This window comes from Crinia signifera, chromosome 1 (genome assembly GCF_055691185.1).
Source record: "Crinia signifera chromosome 1, ASM5569118v1, whole genome shotgun sequence".
Taxonomy (NCBI): Eukaryota; Metazoa; Chordata; class Amphibia; order Anura; family Myobatrachidae; genus Crinia; species Crinia signifera.
Genome location: NC_139217.1, coordinates 163,756,790 through 163,774,823, shown reverse-complemented (window position 1 = coordinate 163,774,823; position 18,034 = coordinate 163,756,790). Strand labels below are relative to the sequence as shown.

At 40.6% G+C, this 18,034-nt stretch overlaps 1 protein-coding gene across 4 annotated transcripts in view; it reads left to right on the top strand.

The window, feature by feature from the left end:
• Positions 1-17,805, top strand: part of TMEM150C (transmembrane protein 150C) — a 164,711-nt gene extending 146,906 nt beyond the window's left edge. For 3 of the 4 annotated variants that reach the window (XM_083175893.1, XM_083175875.1, XM_083175885.1), the window contains 5 exons: positions 107-142; positions 222-289; positions 1,263-1,390; positions 8,876-9,053; positions 12,508-17,805. In XM_083175893.1, coding sequence (XP_083032019.1) covers positions 107-142; positions 222-289; positions 1,263-1,390; positions 8,876-9,053; positions 12,508-12,725 — 628 coding nt within the window. In that variant the 3' untranslated portion in view covers positions 12,726-17,805. The remainder of the gene's footprint in view (positions 1-106; positions 143-221; positions 290-1,262; positions 1,391-8,875; positions 9,054-12,507) is intronic. The other variant, XM_083175902.1, reaches the window with a different exon arrangement.
• Positions 17,806-18,034: the final 229 nt, after the last annotated feature.

Genomic DNA, 18,034 nt, shown 5'->3' with positions numbered 1-18,034 from the left:
AGGATTAGTAAAATGTGGCTTAAAAAACAACAGAATTACTTGATAAAAGGTACTGTACTGAACATTCATGCTAATTTGCACCTCTCCTTTCTGTTGTATTGATAAGAAGACCAGATGCAGTCTTACGGCCGCCATACATAAGGTAACTAGCTGAGGTTTTGGAATTAGGAAAAGTATATGTGTACAGTTGGATATAAATGACCTGTCCTTTATTTTCCAAGTGTTGCAGGTGATGCACCCCCGGCAAGCTGTGTGTTTAGTCAAGTCATGAACATGGCAGCCTTCCTAGGTAGGAATACATTTAATAACATTGAAATATTTTTTTAATTTCAAAACCAGTGTGTGGGGTATATACTGTATACAAAGCATTGTAAAACCTGGTGCTTATATTCCCATATGGTACCAGTAGGGTATAGATATGGCATTACTTCAGTGGAGTAATGAGGGTGAGGCAAGTGGGGCACATGACATAGGTGTTTAGGAGGTGGGGACTTGGATCCCCTTAATTCTGAGGTCTGAACATAACGAAAGTAACAGTCAGTTTGGGTCAGGAGTTCTGCGGGGCTGTATATTCACTCTGCAATTCTGACTTGTCTTTACCAACACTCTTGTAGTCTTCCTCCCTAATGGGGTGTACACACAGTGGGATTTACCATTCGATTTTGACTATATAGTCAAAATCGAATCTGTATCGAATGGAGATCGAACATGGTTTTAAGCTTTCAAACCCGATTTGATGCCAATGCGCGCTCTCGTTCAGCTGAAATCAAGTAGCTAAATAGACAGTGCAGCAATGACGATATAGTACAGATTGGTACTATATAGTCAAAATCGAATGCGTGCCTTTGCCTTGCGGTGAGATGCAATCCTGATCAAATAGGGATTGAAGAGCAAGGCTATCGCTATGTACACAGCGTAACCCTGATTGTGACAATCTGAAATGACCTCACTGCCTACCAAAACATGGGTGATATGGTGATTCCGTGCAAGCACACAAATGAGCAAGCAGCGCAAGATTCTAGGGACTGCAGGCAAATCAGATTGGTCTGCCTTTATAGCAGTCCTCTCTCTCATAAAACCGTCCCGACTAGATGTCCCTTTGGCTGGTAAATTCTACTGGGGAACTGCAGTCCCTAGATAAATCCACCACTGGCTGCAACTATGATATTCTTATTTTGTTTGGTATTCTTTGTTTTCTGATTGTATCCAATTGCTAGACTATCAAAACAAATGTATAAACCCAATTTTTTCTTTTATTATAGCCTTAATTATTGCTGTCCTGCGTTTCATACAGCTGAAGCCAAAGACTATTAAACCTTGGCTCAGTATCAGTGGACTTGTGGCCTTGTGTTTGACATCATTTGGAATGACCCTACTGGGAAACTTTCAGGTACATGGCTGACAATTCCTGTTTTTTTTCCCTTTAAAATCTTAAATGTTTTAATTTGTAGCTCTAGTGGATACACTATAGGGGGTATTCAATCCCCACCACTATTTCTGACGGGTGAAATAGCGGCGGGCACCTATTCAATGCTGTCGACAGGACCGGACAGTTTTGTCAATTACGGCCATGAATTGTTGCGATCACGGACGAATCTCGACAATCCACGGCAATTTAAGCAGACACACCCCCTTTTCGCCGACCGCGAAGTGGGACATTGAATACCGCCTGGCGATATGCTATCAAGCAAAACAAAAATGGGCCAGGGTCACAGATCTCGGGGCAGATCGACGGTTGTGACCCGGGATTGAATACCCCCCTAAGTCGGAAGACAAAATCCTCCTAGATGTGACCACTGGACAAAATGGTGCTTGATTGTTTGCTATATAATTCTGTGTGTACGGCCGACTGACAAACCATTCCGTCGGTTGTGCCATTGTACACGATCCAGGGGTCAAGTGTGTACTATGAGAAAGATGGTCCTATTTTATTGCATAAGGGCTTTGTATGTGTTTAAGCCACATTTTCTTAAATAGGTAAGGCAGTGGTTCCCAAACTTTTTAAAATCATGGCCAGAATATTTTTCACGACATCCCTATGGCAAAAGTTTTTCATTGGTAAAATCAGAAAAAAATATTAATTTTAGTAAATTGTGTTTATATCTCATTCTCAGTGTCAGTTATGTGGTAATGGACATGATTCACCTCTGTTTGTCCACAATTTGCCCATTAAATTAATCTTAAAAAAAAAAATTCATGGACATGGACCACCAATCCAGGGCACCTCTGCAAGTCCTCCAAGGTACCATAGGGTGCCACCGCACACAGTTTGGGAACCACTGAGGTAAGGGCTATAAATATAAAAAGTAATGGGTAAATTACCTAGATTGGAGTTTTATTGAAGCTATTTAGCTCCTTCTAATAATAATAATAATAATAATAATAGATCGAATTACACAATATTGGATACTGAAAAATCCTAGTTAATTAAAAATTTTCTTCCACTTTAACTATAAATTTGTTGAATCAAAATTTATTTTGTAATCTACAGATGTTTATCTCAGAGGTAGATCTTTATCTTTCTTCTGGGGGGGTCACAATTAATCCTGGCTCCTCACGTCTCTACTTATTACTCCTCCCACTTCCCATTCCGCCCACTCCTATTTTCAGTCCCAACTCTTTTGGGCCCTGCACCACCCACACAACATCTTGCGATGCAAAGTAATAATACTATTAATTGACTGTGAACGGGTGCAAAAAGAGAGATGGGAGCTGGCGATGGATGTTTAAGAAATGGGGCCTACACACATGCCGATATTAAGGCATTTTCTAAGCGACTTTGCTTAGTTTGGCAAAGTCACTTAGAAAATGCCCCTAAATCGGTGTGTATGGGGGCTATAGCGACAGCAATATGCATCACCGCGCATCACTGGCCAAGATTGATGAGCAGTGTCCATCAATATTGGCATCGCTAGTGTTCTCTCACTGGAGAACACTGGCACTGTCAGCTTGCTCAGCACACAGAGCTGAAAGCTTGCTCTTTGTGTGGGCTGTCAGCTCTGTGTGCTGAGCGACAGAGGCGCAGCACTGCCCGACCTAGCATAGCTAGGTCGCCCTACACACATCACTATAAGGGCCAGATGGACTCAGTATGAAGAGTGATAAAATAGAGAATGATAAACCACCAGTCAATTAGCTGCTGTTATGTTACAGTCAATGGGGCAGATGTATTAAGCCTTAACAAGAGATAAATGCAAGGGTGATAAAGAGAGATAAATGTCCAGCCAATCAGCTCCTTACTGACTCTTGTTAAGGCTTAATACATCTGCCTCCATGTTTGAAAAACGACAGGAAGGAGATGATTGGTTGGTGGTTTATCACTCTCTATTTGATCACTTTTCAAGGCTTAAGGAGGCCACACACGCACCGATGCGGGCGGTGCGATGCTGTACGATGGGGTGCGCGCTCCCGCGGCACCGCATCGTACAGTACAAAAAGTATGTGCTGCACATACTTTTTGTACTAGCTTTTTCTAGCACAGCATCACATCGCATGCACATCGTATGCACAAGGCATACGATGCGATGCTATGTGTGCTAGTTAAGCCCACAACGCACGCCGGGATCGGTGCGTGCGTGGGCTGCATAAGTCCATCTGGTGCTAAGGGAGAATAATTAATACACACAAATACAGCCACACAATGCTAGGCATAATTTCTAGTAACCAATAATAGTCAATAGTAACCACTCTTGGCACATTAAGTCAACAAGTAACTTTAGAATTTGAAGGTCTGGGACTAACTAGAAATAGACAGAATGGGAACAAGTCCAGAGACTCGCCTATGAGTGGAGATGTAGCCCCCATGAATAGGAGAAAGTATGATCAAGCTTATGTTTTCCATAGTCCTGCTGCATACTGCCATCATGGGACACCACCTCACTGTAGCTATTAAACTGCTGACTGTGTCCTCCAACCAGTTGCCAACCTTTGCCAACCTTTGTGTGCACCCATGAAGTCTAGGGCTTATGGCAAATCCATAACTGCAGGATGGATGGGACCCTGGCATGAGGTTAGTGCCTAGAAGTGTTTGAAAAGCAGCATGTGCAGCCAGTTGAAAGCAGGCTGGCATGCAACCCCATCCCTTTTCTCCTAACTGTGTGTAATGGCTGAGGCAACAGTATGAGGGAGCACACCTGTGGAGAGGAGCTGGCACAGGAGACATACAGCCAGTCAGAGTATCAACAGATGCAGCACAGCTTCTGAGGAAGTGGCCCTAGGCTAAGGGAGTCTTCTCAAAGAATGTGAACATGTGACCAGAACGTTATGGCTCTTGAATCTGTATGCCACCGCAGCACTAAGCACTTTTTAGTCACGGGAATGTGGGAACGGAGACAGCCCCAGACTTCAGCCCTGGAGGGGTGCAGCCTGGGGGGACCCCTTTATTGGGGTGGTCCCCGCTCCCTAGCGGATCCCGGTAGGAAACATAATGTTTTGGCTGGGGACCTTGTGTAAAAAGTGTCCCCCACCTTTTGCATTACACCGCTGGCTGTTTGAGCCTGATTCTGGTTCCAGAATAAGGGGGACCCCTATTTTTTTGTCCCCTGTATTTTCGAAACCAGGACCGGTCCAAGAGCCCAGTACTGGTTTCTTAAATACAGGGGGATACCACTAAATTTTTCTCCCGTGTTAGGGAAACCTGACTCACTGATTTGTGCATGGTTCTGCCAAAATTGCCTGCCAGAAGCAGGTATTTTTCTATTTTCTTGTGACTTTTGGTCACATTTACAGTGCGATTTGAAAAGCCCCACCCTATTACATTTGCGGTTTTGATAGTGTTTTTTTTTTTTGTCACGGCAAAACTTTTTAGAGCAAATCGCATATATGTGCAATTTTTAGTAAACGTTTGATTTTGGCTGTTTTTGACACACAAATCGAACGTTCTTTCAAAATCGCACCCTATTACATCTCACTCTTATTCACAAATTACTGAACACTCATGATGCAGTGTACAACAAAGTAGAAAAATATACCAATACTAATAATGGTACTTGTTTCCTAGCACGGCCACAATCGCATTGATCTTGTGCCCTTAATAGTGGTATGCGATGGCCCCCGACGCGATGGACCCGATTTCCCATTGAAATGCATTGAAAAGTTAAAAAATCGCGTCGGTCGCGTCGCATGCGGCTAAATAAGCATTAAATGGTCCCGACGCGATGGCCCCGATTTCCCATAGGGAACAATGTTAAATGGCTCAATTTACCCAATTCAACAGGAAACAATGTTAAATGGTCCAGAAACCCCCCAAAACACCCCAGAACAGTGAAATGGCCCCCCAAAATTAGTTAACGCCACCCCACGATCAACGTGAACCCGAAGCGTGGCGAGCGCAGCGAGCCCGCGAGTGGCGGCGGTACGCGTCCTCCGACCTTTTCATACCCCCACTATCCACGTCGGCGTGGAGTTGAGAATAGAATAGTGTGGCGAGTGCAGCGAGCCACCGAGCCCGAAGCGTGGCGAGCGGACGCGGATTCCTTCACAGGTAAACGCGTCTCCTCGCGGGCTTCACAGGTGTCCGCGTCGCCACGGACACCTGTGAAGCCCGCGAGGGGACGCGTATAACTGTGAAGGTATCCGGCTGCGCTCGCCACGCTTCGGACTCGGTGGCTCGCTGCGCTCACCACACTATTCTATTCTCAACTCCACGCCGACGTGGATAGTGGGGGTATGAAAAGGTCGGAGGACGCGTACCGCCGCCCCTCGCGGGCTCGCTGCGCTCGCCACGCTTCGGGTTCACGTTGATCGTGGGGTGGCGTTAACTTATTTTAGGGGGCCATTTCACTGTTCTGGGGTGTTTTGGGGGGTTTCTGGACCATTTAACATTGTTCCCTGTTCATTTGGGTAAATTGAGGCATTTAACATTGTTCCCTATGGGAAATCGGGGGCATCGCGTCGGGACCATCGCATGCGATTTTTTAGCACGCATGCGATGCGACCGATGAGATTTTTTACCTGCGATGCCCCCGATTAGAATCGGTGTGGCCGTGCTAGGAAACAAGTACCCTAATAATATACTAATAATTTATTAAGAATGTTTATAAAATCGCACCATGTGAGAGAGTGCAGGTGCTATAAGTGTAGAGTTTGGATGGTCTCTCCAAGTCTGTATGGATTTCCTACCACACTCCAATAACATGCTTGTAGTTTAATTAGCTGATAATGAAATTAACCCTAGCATGTGTGTTTGTGTAATATGAAACATAAATTGTAAGTTTCAATCACACAGGGACTGATATTCTATGTTTGTGCTCTGTTGTGACAAACTCCCATTGAATAATTAATGTTAATAATATGTGTATCAATAAATCATTCCCTCTCGTGGATGATGTTTTAGCTGACAGCTCTTCACTTTGATTGAGTCCCCAAATCTGACATGTTGTCATCTCATACACAATGCATATAGGCCCTTATTCTAGTTCACTCGCAGAGGCAAATTCTTTTTCAAATGGACAAAACCATGTGCACTGCAGGTGGGGCAGATGTAACTTGTGCAAAGATAATTAGATTTGGGTGAGTTATTTTGTTTCTGTGCAAGTTAAATACTGACTGCTTTATTTTTACACTGCAATATAGATCTCACTTTGAAGTAAAACCCCACCAAATCTAACTCTCTCTGCACAAGTTACATCTGCCCCACCTGCAGTGCATATGGTTTTGTCCATTTTAGAAGGAATTTGCCTTTGCGAGTGAATTAGAATAAGGGCCATAAACAATTCTCACTGGGTGGACACTTGGAAAAACAGTGTATATGCTAACATGGTGGACTAGCACTGAGGGGGGGTTCTCATAGGTGTGAATTAATGTTTTCCGCAAAAAATATTTGAAAACCCATCACCTTTATATCTTTTATCAGAAACTTCACAGAGACATGATTCCACGTTCAATAAATGGGTTATAACCACCCACACATTTACATATGAAATATGATGTATTTTTGCTATAAATAAGACTCATGTTATTACTGTAGTGTCTCAAATTGTCAGTCATTTATAATTCGCACACTTTATGCATTTTTTTCTCCCTGAACTTAAATTGACTCCCAGACGTCTAAATTCATGAAACATTAAGAAATTGTTGTGAAGTTTTATTTTTTCATACAACTGAGCTGTCTGGAGACTAGAAACAGTGGATTTTGCTGCACTTCAATAATTATTATACATTTAGTTTAAAATAAGGTTATCTATGAATGAATTTTTAGCATAAAAAACATGTAATTAAAAATAACGTGTAAAAATAAGTGAAATACACCTTGAAAAAGCTGTCTTATACAGCGAAACGCGTCGGTGGAGAGGTGTGGACTTACCCTACACCCAGTGACCCTGACCCTATTACTCTGCTGACCATCCTTTTCAAAATAAAACACCATTCTGGAAAGACCACAGGCGGACAAGCAATTGCACCATCTGCTTATGTGGACACCATCCAGCCACTATTACCAACTGGTACAAGGGAGACAGGTATATCCAGCCTGATGTTGCAATACAGTGAACTACCATCTCACCGGAGGCAAGCCACCTCACCAATAACATCACAGTACTCCACCATCATTCCCCTATATCAGCTATTGGAAGGGTCCTTTTCCAGATACCAGGATAGGTACCAAACTGGACTTTATAAAGAACTAAAGGATCAGAGGTCATGGGTGACTATAATAACTAATATACGCACCACCATTGTTTCACTTATTTTTACACGTGTTATTTTTAATTACATGTTTTTTATGCTAAAAATTCATTCTTATAAAGCATGCTTGTTTTATTAGATAATTAGAATAAAATAACCTTATTTTAAACTTTAAATGTATAATAATGATTGAAGCACAGCAAAATCCACTTTTTCTTGTTTTGTATATTGTTTAAGGGAGTGACTCCCCTTATTCTATTGCTGCAGCTACTGTATAAACCAGCTACATTTTACTAGCGCCCTTTCCTTGATCTCTTTATATCACACCTTTGCTGTGTGGAGACTATACTGTATCAATGCTAATACAATTCCCTATGTCGTTACACCTCACTGTGGATTATCACCTCTGACCTCATAGGCGCCTGAGTAACCGGACGGCTCTACCTTGCTACATATAGTTATGCTAGTTTTACTGTAGCAGGAGGAACCCCAGGCTCACTGACTCTGGTTCTATACAGTATATTAAGTTTATTTCCTGAGCCTTACATTAGCCCTTTGATTGCAATAACTCCTAAACTACTAGCAGACAGCTAAAATAACAATCTGTATATGAGAGGGAAGGATTTATTAAAAGGCACATATATCTTTAATATTATGTTTTATTTGGATTTCTTGTCATGTGAAGCTGCATAATATGTAGGCATTATATAAATATATGTTGTAATAATAATAATATTCATTAGTAATGATCTTATATGATTTACAGAAGATTGTGTGTCTTGATAACACTGATGCAAAGTTCCTTATTGGGTTTACTTAACGTGATATGCATGAAGTGTAACACCCTTTTCAGTCAGAATTGTCAGTAAATACCGGCTTTTACACGGCAATTGAATGTCTTGTCATATTGCCAGGCCTAGTCTGACCCCCATTTCACACAGAAAAGCAAATTACTGGGTTAAACATTTCTACCCAGCAGTTTGCTGGTTAACAGGGGCATTTCTTCTGTGTGAAAGGGTCAACACGGGTCACAATTTCCGGTTCTCCAATCCTACTTTTTTCCTAAATCGGGGTTCATCATTCACTACAAGAAAAGGACCAGTGATGAACAGCAAATTACAGTGTAGAAATGTTTAACCTGATAATTTGCTTTTCTGTGTGATTCTGGGGTATTCGTGATTATTAATTCTCTGTATTTCAAAGATCAATGAACAAATTTAAAGCACCAATTATTTCTTCTTTATTTTTCCAGTTGAAAAGCAATGAACTTATCCATAATGTTGGCACCTCCATGACCTTTGGATTTGGCACAATAGCCTGCTGGATTCAGTCCATCCTGACATTTAAGATAAACATAAAGAAGGAAGGAAGAAAAACTGGAATCCCTAGAGTTATATTATCAGCAACAATAACACTCTGTGTTATCATCTGTATCCTTTCTCTTCATGTGGAAAATGCACTGTGTGCATCTATAGTACACACCACTAGGGTTACAGTGAGAAACACTGCCCATCATAATAATCAGTAATAGCTTTCATGATCTCTAAGCTACTTTGTGTTGTCTGTGAACATTAAGGACAAGCTGACAAGTGTCTGTTCTCTATCCCAGGATGGAATGTCATATGCATACTTAGGTTCCATTGCCCTCAGTAATAATGAGCCTAAGGGATAACAGTGATCTTGTAGGAGCAACAGGAAGTAAATATTTAATGTAAGACTTGGGAGACACAAGAAGGACCTTGGCTGATAATGTGCCTTATTGTACATTCATCTACAGTGAGACAATAGAGATTTAAAGGGTCATAAACTGGATAAGGGGGAGATTCTATAGCTAAAAATGCGGTAAAAACCCTGTTATCTGGGTTTTTACAGCATTTTGGGATGCACTAAGCATCCGCCGCAGGGTTACCATGTCGGGGGGCATCGCCAGAAAAATCTGGCGATGCCCCATAGAAGCCTATGGGCTTCTAACGCGACCCCTCGCCGCCCTGCACCGACCCATCGCTACCCAGACCGGACCCCCGCCACCACGCATCGCGCCCGCCCCCTCACCTCTGTCCGGGCAGCACAGAGCTGTGCTGCCCGGACCTGTGACCTCCTCCCTGCACTGATCCTCTTCCGGGTGCAGGGAGGAGGAGATCCAGCCCCCCCAACCACAGCAGCAGCCGGGTAAGGGAGGGAGGAGCCGCCGGGTCCCGATGGGACCCGCTGGCTCGCCACAAAGGACAGCTCTTAACGCAAGAGCTGTCCTTTGCCATAATTATTGCATATGTTAAAGCATATGCGATAATTATGAATGCGGTAGCCGGCGATAGGGGGTAGTAAGAGGGTGCGGATGTGAGAGCATCCCCCCCTAAGACTGGAACTGTAATACTTACATACACATGCACTGGTTCCAATAAAACTACAGCATTATCACTATTCTGCTATAGCAATACTTTATTAGTAAATACTGGTGATAGGTGGTTGTTCATACCACCCAACTTTTCAAACAACTCCAAAAAGGGGGCATGGCCTCTGTTAAAAGGGGTGTGGGCTTATTGGAATGCCACAACCATGAACACGCCCCTGTTTTCATCACTGTGGGGGCTTGGTCAGCATTCTGTGAGCTGCTGGCCATGCACTCAGTCCCTCTGTATCCCGTGAATAGATGCTGTAGGGGGTTTACCAACTGCCTCCACCACCACGGGACACTGCTGGCCACAAATCGGTCCCAAATAAAACAGGACTGTCCTACAAAAATCATGACAGAAGGGAAGTATGGTTATCTATTGCTGCTGTAAGAGTTGACAGTAGACCACTAGCCTGTCCTTTTGCTTTAAAATCTCTGAACTACACCAGGATTCAATAGGCTTATTTTTAATGAGCTTTTCTTGTGTTATCTTATAGATAAAAAAAAATAACATTAACAGTATATAGGTGTGAATAAGTCATTTGCATTCTACTAATTGTGATTTCACTTTTTTAAGCTATTTCTTATTATTTTCACTTTAGAACAAGTCAGTTAAGTACACATAATAATATGTATATTCATCCTCCTCCTCACATAATGTACTTGTACTTGCCTTATCTTCCCAGAGAAAAAAATAACGTGTGGAATGCCAGGCCGACAGTTGGGATTTCGAACGGTCAGTTGGGATTCCATCGGTACTCGGACAGGGCTCAAAGAAGTCCCTCACAGGTTCTTTTCTCCCTCTATGGGGGTCATGGACCCCCATGTGCAGACTAGCCCCTGTCAGTTGGGATCCCGACTACCAGACATTTAAACAGTCAGGATTCCAATGTCAGTATACTGACTGTCAGAATCCCGACTGTCGGGACGTCATCCACCACCCAAAAAAATGTAGTTAATTTCTCTTAGAGGGATCTCCAATATCTGCCATAGCCCCTCCAACTTTGACTTTAAATGCAGCTCTTGATAGGTTTCTGTGGGTGCTGCAGTGTGGCCGGACTTGCCAAGCTCCAGATGTGGTACCCCATGGTCCTCTTATTAGTCCATTTGCCCCACATAACTCATGCTCAGTCAGCTGCCGCACATAAGTATTGGATGCCGAGTACCCAAACCAGGAAGCACTGTGATAGTGTTATGTTATCCCATTGCTTCCAGTTCTTTGCCAAGAAGGCGTCTTATTGTATCCTGTCGAGCATTTTAGTAAATTTGCGTGAAAATTGTTTAATTTGTGAATATGAGTGAAAAATATTTATCACATCCTTTGATAAATACGCCCCAAAGAGAAAAGCAAAAATGTCAAAACTCTACAATGAAATTGTCACTCTACCACACCACACAGTTGAATGACTTTACCATCATCACTTAAGCTCTCTCCATCGATTTGCCGTTCTGTTGTTTGCTACAATTTATCTCAGCTTTAACTATTATCAAACCAATTGAGTTTGTGTGGAGCCAAATTTAAACTATGAGGTTTGAGAAAAAGAGAATAAGTGTAACCACAATATCATAACACAAATATATTATTTTACAGCCACACCCCCAAGTCAGCATAAACACGCCCATTTCAGCAACCAGCACAACATATGAAGACGGCCTCATTTCTAAAGAGGGTCTTTGTATTAACAATGGATATGGCTATACCAACCAGGTGTTGATTAAAAGATTGACATTATAGAGCTAGTCAATAGACCAACAGGTCGACAGTTAAATAGTCAACATCGATTTAGGTCAACAAGTTTAAAAGGTTGACATGCAATCGGCTGGCGTAGAAAGGTAGAATTTTTGATTGTTATTTTAATCCTAAACCTAACCCCCACCCCCAGTGTCTAACCCTAGCTGACTCCTTCTTCAGCCTAGCCCTCTGCCAAGTGCCTAACCCTCTCACCTCTGCAAGCCTAAAACTGACTTTAACCCCCCAAAAAATCTCAACTTTTTTCTGTGTTTACAATTTGCATGTTGACTCTTGACCCTGTTGACCTATTGACTGTCATCCAACTGGTGTCAACTTATTGACTGCCTTTTTACTATCATCCATCAAATACACCCAGAACAACGTATCAATGCCAATAGTCAGGACTTGACTATCCTTCTACATAGAGAATTGCAGAAATGCCCACTATAACTGAGAACAGAATGCTGACATAATGGGGGAAATTTACTAAAGGAAATTTGGAAAAAATAGGTGTATTTGTATCCAGAAATACACTTATTTTTGACATTTACTATCCCGAAAATACGGCAATTCGTAGTCGTATTGATGTGCTATCAATACGAATTGCCGTATTTTCGGGATAGTAAATGTCAAAAATAAGTGTATTTCTGGATACAAATACACCTATTTTTTCCAAATTTCCTTTAGTAAATTTCCCACAATGTATTTTAATCTCCAGAAACCACCTTGTACCATTTTCTTTTACATGGACTTTGCACAGATTTCATCTTGGAGTGGAAGAAGTTTTACATTTATGCACCAAGAGTGCAGTGGGTGCTGGTTATGTGTTTTATAACATTTTTTGGGACTTTGGCTGCGGAATTCAGACATTGCAGATTTGAAATAATTTGTGTTGAGAACCAGGAGCACCAGGAGATCTTTCAAAGCATGTCTGAAAATATGTCCGACATGTCAGAGTACCAGACGGATCAGTTGTAACAGGGGCTCACAAAAGTAGCCCAGGAGTTCTTGTGTACACAGACAAACAGACTGGAACATTGTATCTACAACTCCAACTTAATGTGAAAACATGAAAAATGACTACAATGGACAATCCACATGGTTCTAAAACTTGGTTTCAGTGTTATACCGGTGACTTTTTTAAATCGAGGTTTCTATAAGGGGGGGGGGCTAACATTTCTTGCCTCATGTATTTGTGAAACACAGTCAGTGGCTGACTGGCTATATGTGCTCGATGACCCAATATTCTAACACTACCAAGGCATTCCTGCATTTTTTTTACGAACATTTATATACAGTATATGTGCAAATATGTAGGTTATTTTACTCTGTACAGATTGACATAGATGTGGGTGAGATTCAATACAACACTATAACACTAATGGAATTGTTCAAAGAAAATGAACTGTTTAAAATGATCACCATTAAAATGAACACATAAAAACAGCACAAAGGGGAGGGTAACCTAATAGTCCTGGTAAATTGACACAAAAAAGTGCTTTTATCGTGGTAACAGCCCGATGGTCACTTCGGGCTGTGTAACTACTGATTTATTTGCTGCAGCTAATTACCCTGTATCGTACAATAAAGGTGGGTCTATCTGCTTTCACTGGCAGCTATCACATCAGCGATAAATGCTCTCTTATCAGGGATAAGTACAGGCAAATTACTGTGGCTAATAGGATACCATCCAAAGTATGCCTAGGCAAAATAGGAAATACAGTATTTAGATGTGAATGTATTGTGCACTTTAATTAGTGATGTTGCTGTTACTGCATTCGGATAAATCATCATGTTACACTTTTTAGATCGGGGTGGGGGGGGGATTCAGTTTGCCGCAATCATTGATCCACGCCTTATTAGAGATTAATTGTGTTACCAGCCTCAGCAGATCCGGTTCCTCCAGCAGCTCTGGCTGTCGGGTCACATGACCCCAAACTGACCACGTCACCCAGGGCAGGGGAAGAGGATTTGGGTCATGGCTCCTGGGGCTTCCCTGCCTGCCCCCACTTCTGCTGCTGTGTTGGGCATGAGACTGACTGGAGGGGTTAAAATGGCTTACCAAAGACGTGCCTCATACTAGCAAAACAATATGCCCAATAAGCTCTGGCTTTTTGGGTCTGCAGCAGTGGAAAAACACAGGCTTCCCTGAGCCTTTGTGTTTTCAATACAATTGGATAGCGCAAAAAAAAAAAAAAAAAAAAAAGAAATATTGCTAAAATAATTTTGCACCCAATGTTTCTTTGGCGCTAATTGAATACCCTTTAAATTAATTCTTATAGGGCTGCTGTGACCAAGCACGTATAAACTTTCATACAAATATATTTATAGTACTTTACATAAAGGCACTGCATGCACAATTCCTGTGTAACTATCCCACTTCTGTAGCAAGCGACCCGGCAGCTAAATTTGTAAATGGAAACAGCGGACCACCCGTATCAATGTGACTATTTACATTCCTGTTGCAGTATTCAACAGTCTCTTCATACAAATAAAAATGATGAACTTACTATTTCTATCAGTATAATATATATATATATATATCCTCCTAAATAAATATACAAAGGTGATAGTACACATGGCATAGCAAACTAATACACAAGATGATTATATAAAAGGTATATATTTATAAGTATTTTGTATACAATGATGATTATCTGTTTAATGGTCAGTATTGTTTACTTTTAAGGCCCCCATACATTATGCGACTTCTCCTACGGGATCCAATTCTCCTTAAACCGCCTGGGAGGATTGTATGCGATATATTGCATGTGGCACCACCCGGGGGTCTTAAGGTGCATACACACTGTACAATTTTTTAGACCAATTTTGTTGAAAGACATTTCCATGGAACCCAATGTCCTTGACAAAGGTTGTGGACGAAAGATATTGACAGCAGACGAAAGATGAAAGATGTAGCTACAGTTTTTAGTTTTTTTTTTAAAGATATCCAAATTGAGCTGCATGCACAGTTGATGAACAATCTTGCGGGTATGCGCATGGGTTCAATGGAAATGTCTTTCAACAAAATTGGTCAAAAAATTGTACAGTGTGTATGCACCTTCACTCATTGATCTTTCCCTATGTATTTGGGCTCATTTCAACCGATTTCTTAGCCGGAATTGGGTGAAATTGGGCCCAAATCGCATAGTGTATGGGGACCTTTAGATGTGACTTTTGTTCTTGTCTATTTTAGTTTACACTAAACTGTGAAAAAATGTATTTCCAAGTAAGTCTATTTGGTGCCACAAAAGCTCTGTTTGACGTAGGTCTTTCTTTTTGAAAATCAGTTGTAAAATCCTGCATCAAACTGGAGCATGTAGCAGCACAATAGCTTATTCTGATTGTTACCGTCCCCCTATGGAGTGTTGTAATATTACAGTGTATCCCCTGCTTTATTATGTTTATTCAATAGAATATAGACTATTTTGAAAATGTTAACATAAAAAGATAATCAGAACATTACATACAATGGCCACATCAAGTGATTTTCTACACAATGATGGGTACATTTAATAAATTTCTGAAAAGGAAAAGAAATGATGCTGACTATAGCAACCAGTTAAGTTATGACTATGAGTTTCTAGAAAGCAATAGAGAAATGATAGACAAAATTAATGGATGCTATGGACAAGATCACCACTTTTTATTATTAAAAGTTTTAGTAAATTTTCCCCTCAGACTCGTTTAGTAATGTGCAAATGCAGTTTAATAAGTTTCTATTTTACTTTTGCACGAATGCCCCAATTTGCCCATGACTGCACCATTGCAATCATTTGCACTATCTATGATGGACAGGTCTTAGATGTTTCTAAAATTTTGTCTGTATAATATAATCTAATAATAAAAATAGATGCAGATTGATTTTACATGAGCAGTACAAGGCTTAAGGCAGTGGTTCCCAAACTTCTATGAATCACGGCGCCCTAGAGTATCAATTTTTTTCCAAAAGTTATGGAGTACTTTAGACATTCTTTTTTTAAATTAAATAAATTGGGGGTACATATACTTAGATGGGAGTTCTATTGAAGATGGAATTTTGCCCATAGCAACCAATCAGATTCGATCTATTATCTTCTAAAAGGTGCTAAATAAATAAGAAGAATCGGATTGGTTGCTATGGGCAATGTCCCATCTTCAGTAGAAAGCCCATCTTAGTAACTTTACCCCATTGTGTTTAAATGTCTTCGTTAGGGTCATAAATCATTTGATTTGTTCATGGTCCACCAACCCAAGGCCCCCATGCAAGCGCTTCATGGCACCCTGCAAACAGTTTGGGAACCACTGCCTTATCAAAGTTTGGATCCACATAATTTGCCATTCATAAATGAGCTTTAAAGTTGTGTTCTAGAATTCTAGTTCTAGAAAATCTAGTTATGATTTATTCATAAATGCTTTTCTGCAATCCATGCACTGTAATTAACTAAAGAATTCTAATCTGTATTATACATCTGCACAATCATTACCAACGGCATACAACAACATATAATATTAACATGTGAAAGATACTGTATACTATTCATTTATTAATCCATATAACTATATTCCCTATTCTGTATGCATGATGAATTCACAAATTACTCACTTTACACAAAGAACTAACAGATTGTTCCATGCACTGATAGCAGATATAATAGGAATGTTCTCTAATTACATAAAAGACTATCTATCTATCTATCTATCTATCTATCTATCTAATATACATGCCAGATGCATTGGATTTAACATAATTTAGTTTTGTATTTTGTTTTACTATATGTGATAAATAGCATGGTTTCTTATCTGTTTTCCCAGAGGCAACATTACAAAAATGTAGTTATAACTTTTATAACTACATTTTTGTAATGTTGCCTCTGGGAAACACTGGAGGGCAACTGGCAAATAATTCCTTGATCTGTGCTGTTCTGGATGTGATTCACTGTGCACTGCAACATAATGGACCGGCCACTGCACTGGCATCCTTAAGGCTGGTCTACTCTGGCATTGTTACTGGAGAACTCCCCAAAATTCAGTTAACATGCATGGTCTTACTGGTCCATACAATCCTGATAGAATTAAAGCACACAATAGGCCATACACTAGAATTCAAGTCAAAATCTACCTAATACACTATGTAGTTTGTATGAGACCCTGCCCCTTTGACCATATGTTCTTCCATTTTGGCCACCAGAAATCAGATATGTCCCTGAAAAATTGTGACTGTCGGTAGATATGTTCTTATGGTACATGTGTTGCTGTTACTATCCACAGAAAGATTTAAGGGGCATTAAATCCCGGGCACTATTTCTGGAGGAAATATTCAATGCTGCCATTTCCAACAGCATTGAAGGCAGATTTCGACAAACAGATCCGACGTTAAAACAACTCGGATCTGTTTTGTCGGTATTGGCCGTGGATTGTTGAATTCATGGCCATTTCTCGGTAATCCACGGCCGTTTGGCCGACACACCCCCTTTTCGACACTCAACAGATGTAACATTGAATTCCAAACAGGCAGAATATGTCCTCTGTGCAGGCCTATTGTATTTGTCCTCATAGTGGAGACAAGAGCCCAGTGTATGCTTTCAGTGGAGCACCTTCTGTACTTTCCAGGCCTACTTACACAGAGAACATGTCTATTCCACTTTCCACCAAAGTAATCATACCCTAGTGATATATGTAATAAATGTTGTTCCACAAAAGGCCACAAACTATTTTTTTATGGACATTATTAAAAAACAATGTGAATATGGTCCCTGATCTGCTTGGGGCATAACAATTGTGAACAATGAAATATGCCGTATAACTACATACAGGATTTTGCATCTCATAAATCACCCTTTCTATCCAAATTCTATCTATTGATAAATGTACAACTATATTTTACATGTTATTCAAAGTTTTTAGTTTGATAAATAGAAAACAATAAGGGGTAATGGTAATCTTAACCCTTTCTCTATTAAAAAAAAAAGTATTTTAGAATAGATTAATACAGTAGGTTTTGGAGACTACGGGTGAAATTCAATAGGATGAGAGATTCAGAATGTGAGAGATTTGGTAAGAAATCTCCAGTTATTTTAAAGCGGCAATCATTTACACTTCAAAATCAAACTGGTTTTGCAGTGTAAATGATTGCCGCTTTAAAAAAAAATGGAGATTTCTTACCAAATCTCTCACTTTCTGAGTCTCTCATCCTATTAAATTTCCCCCTACATTTCTACAATCTTATACCATTCCTCTTTATGTTATGTGGAAGCTAATACAAGTATGTAACAAAAAAATATAAATGATCACACTTTGGGGGGTAT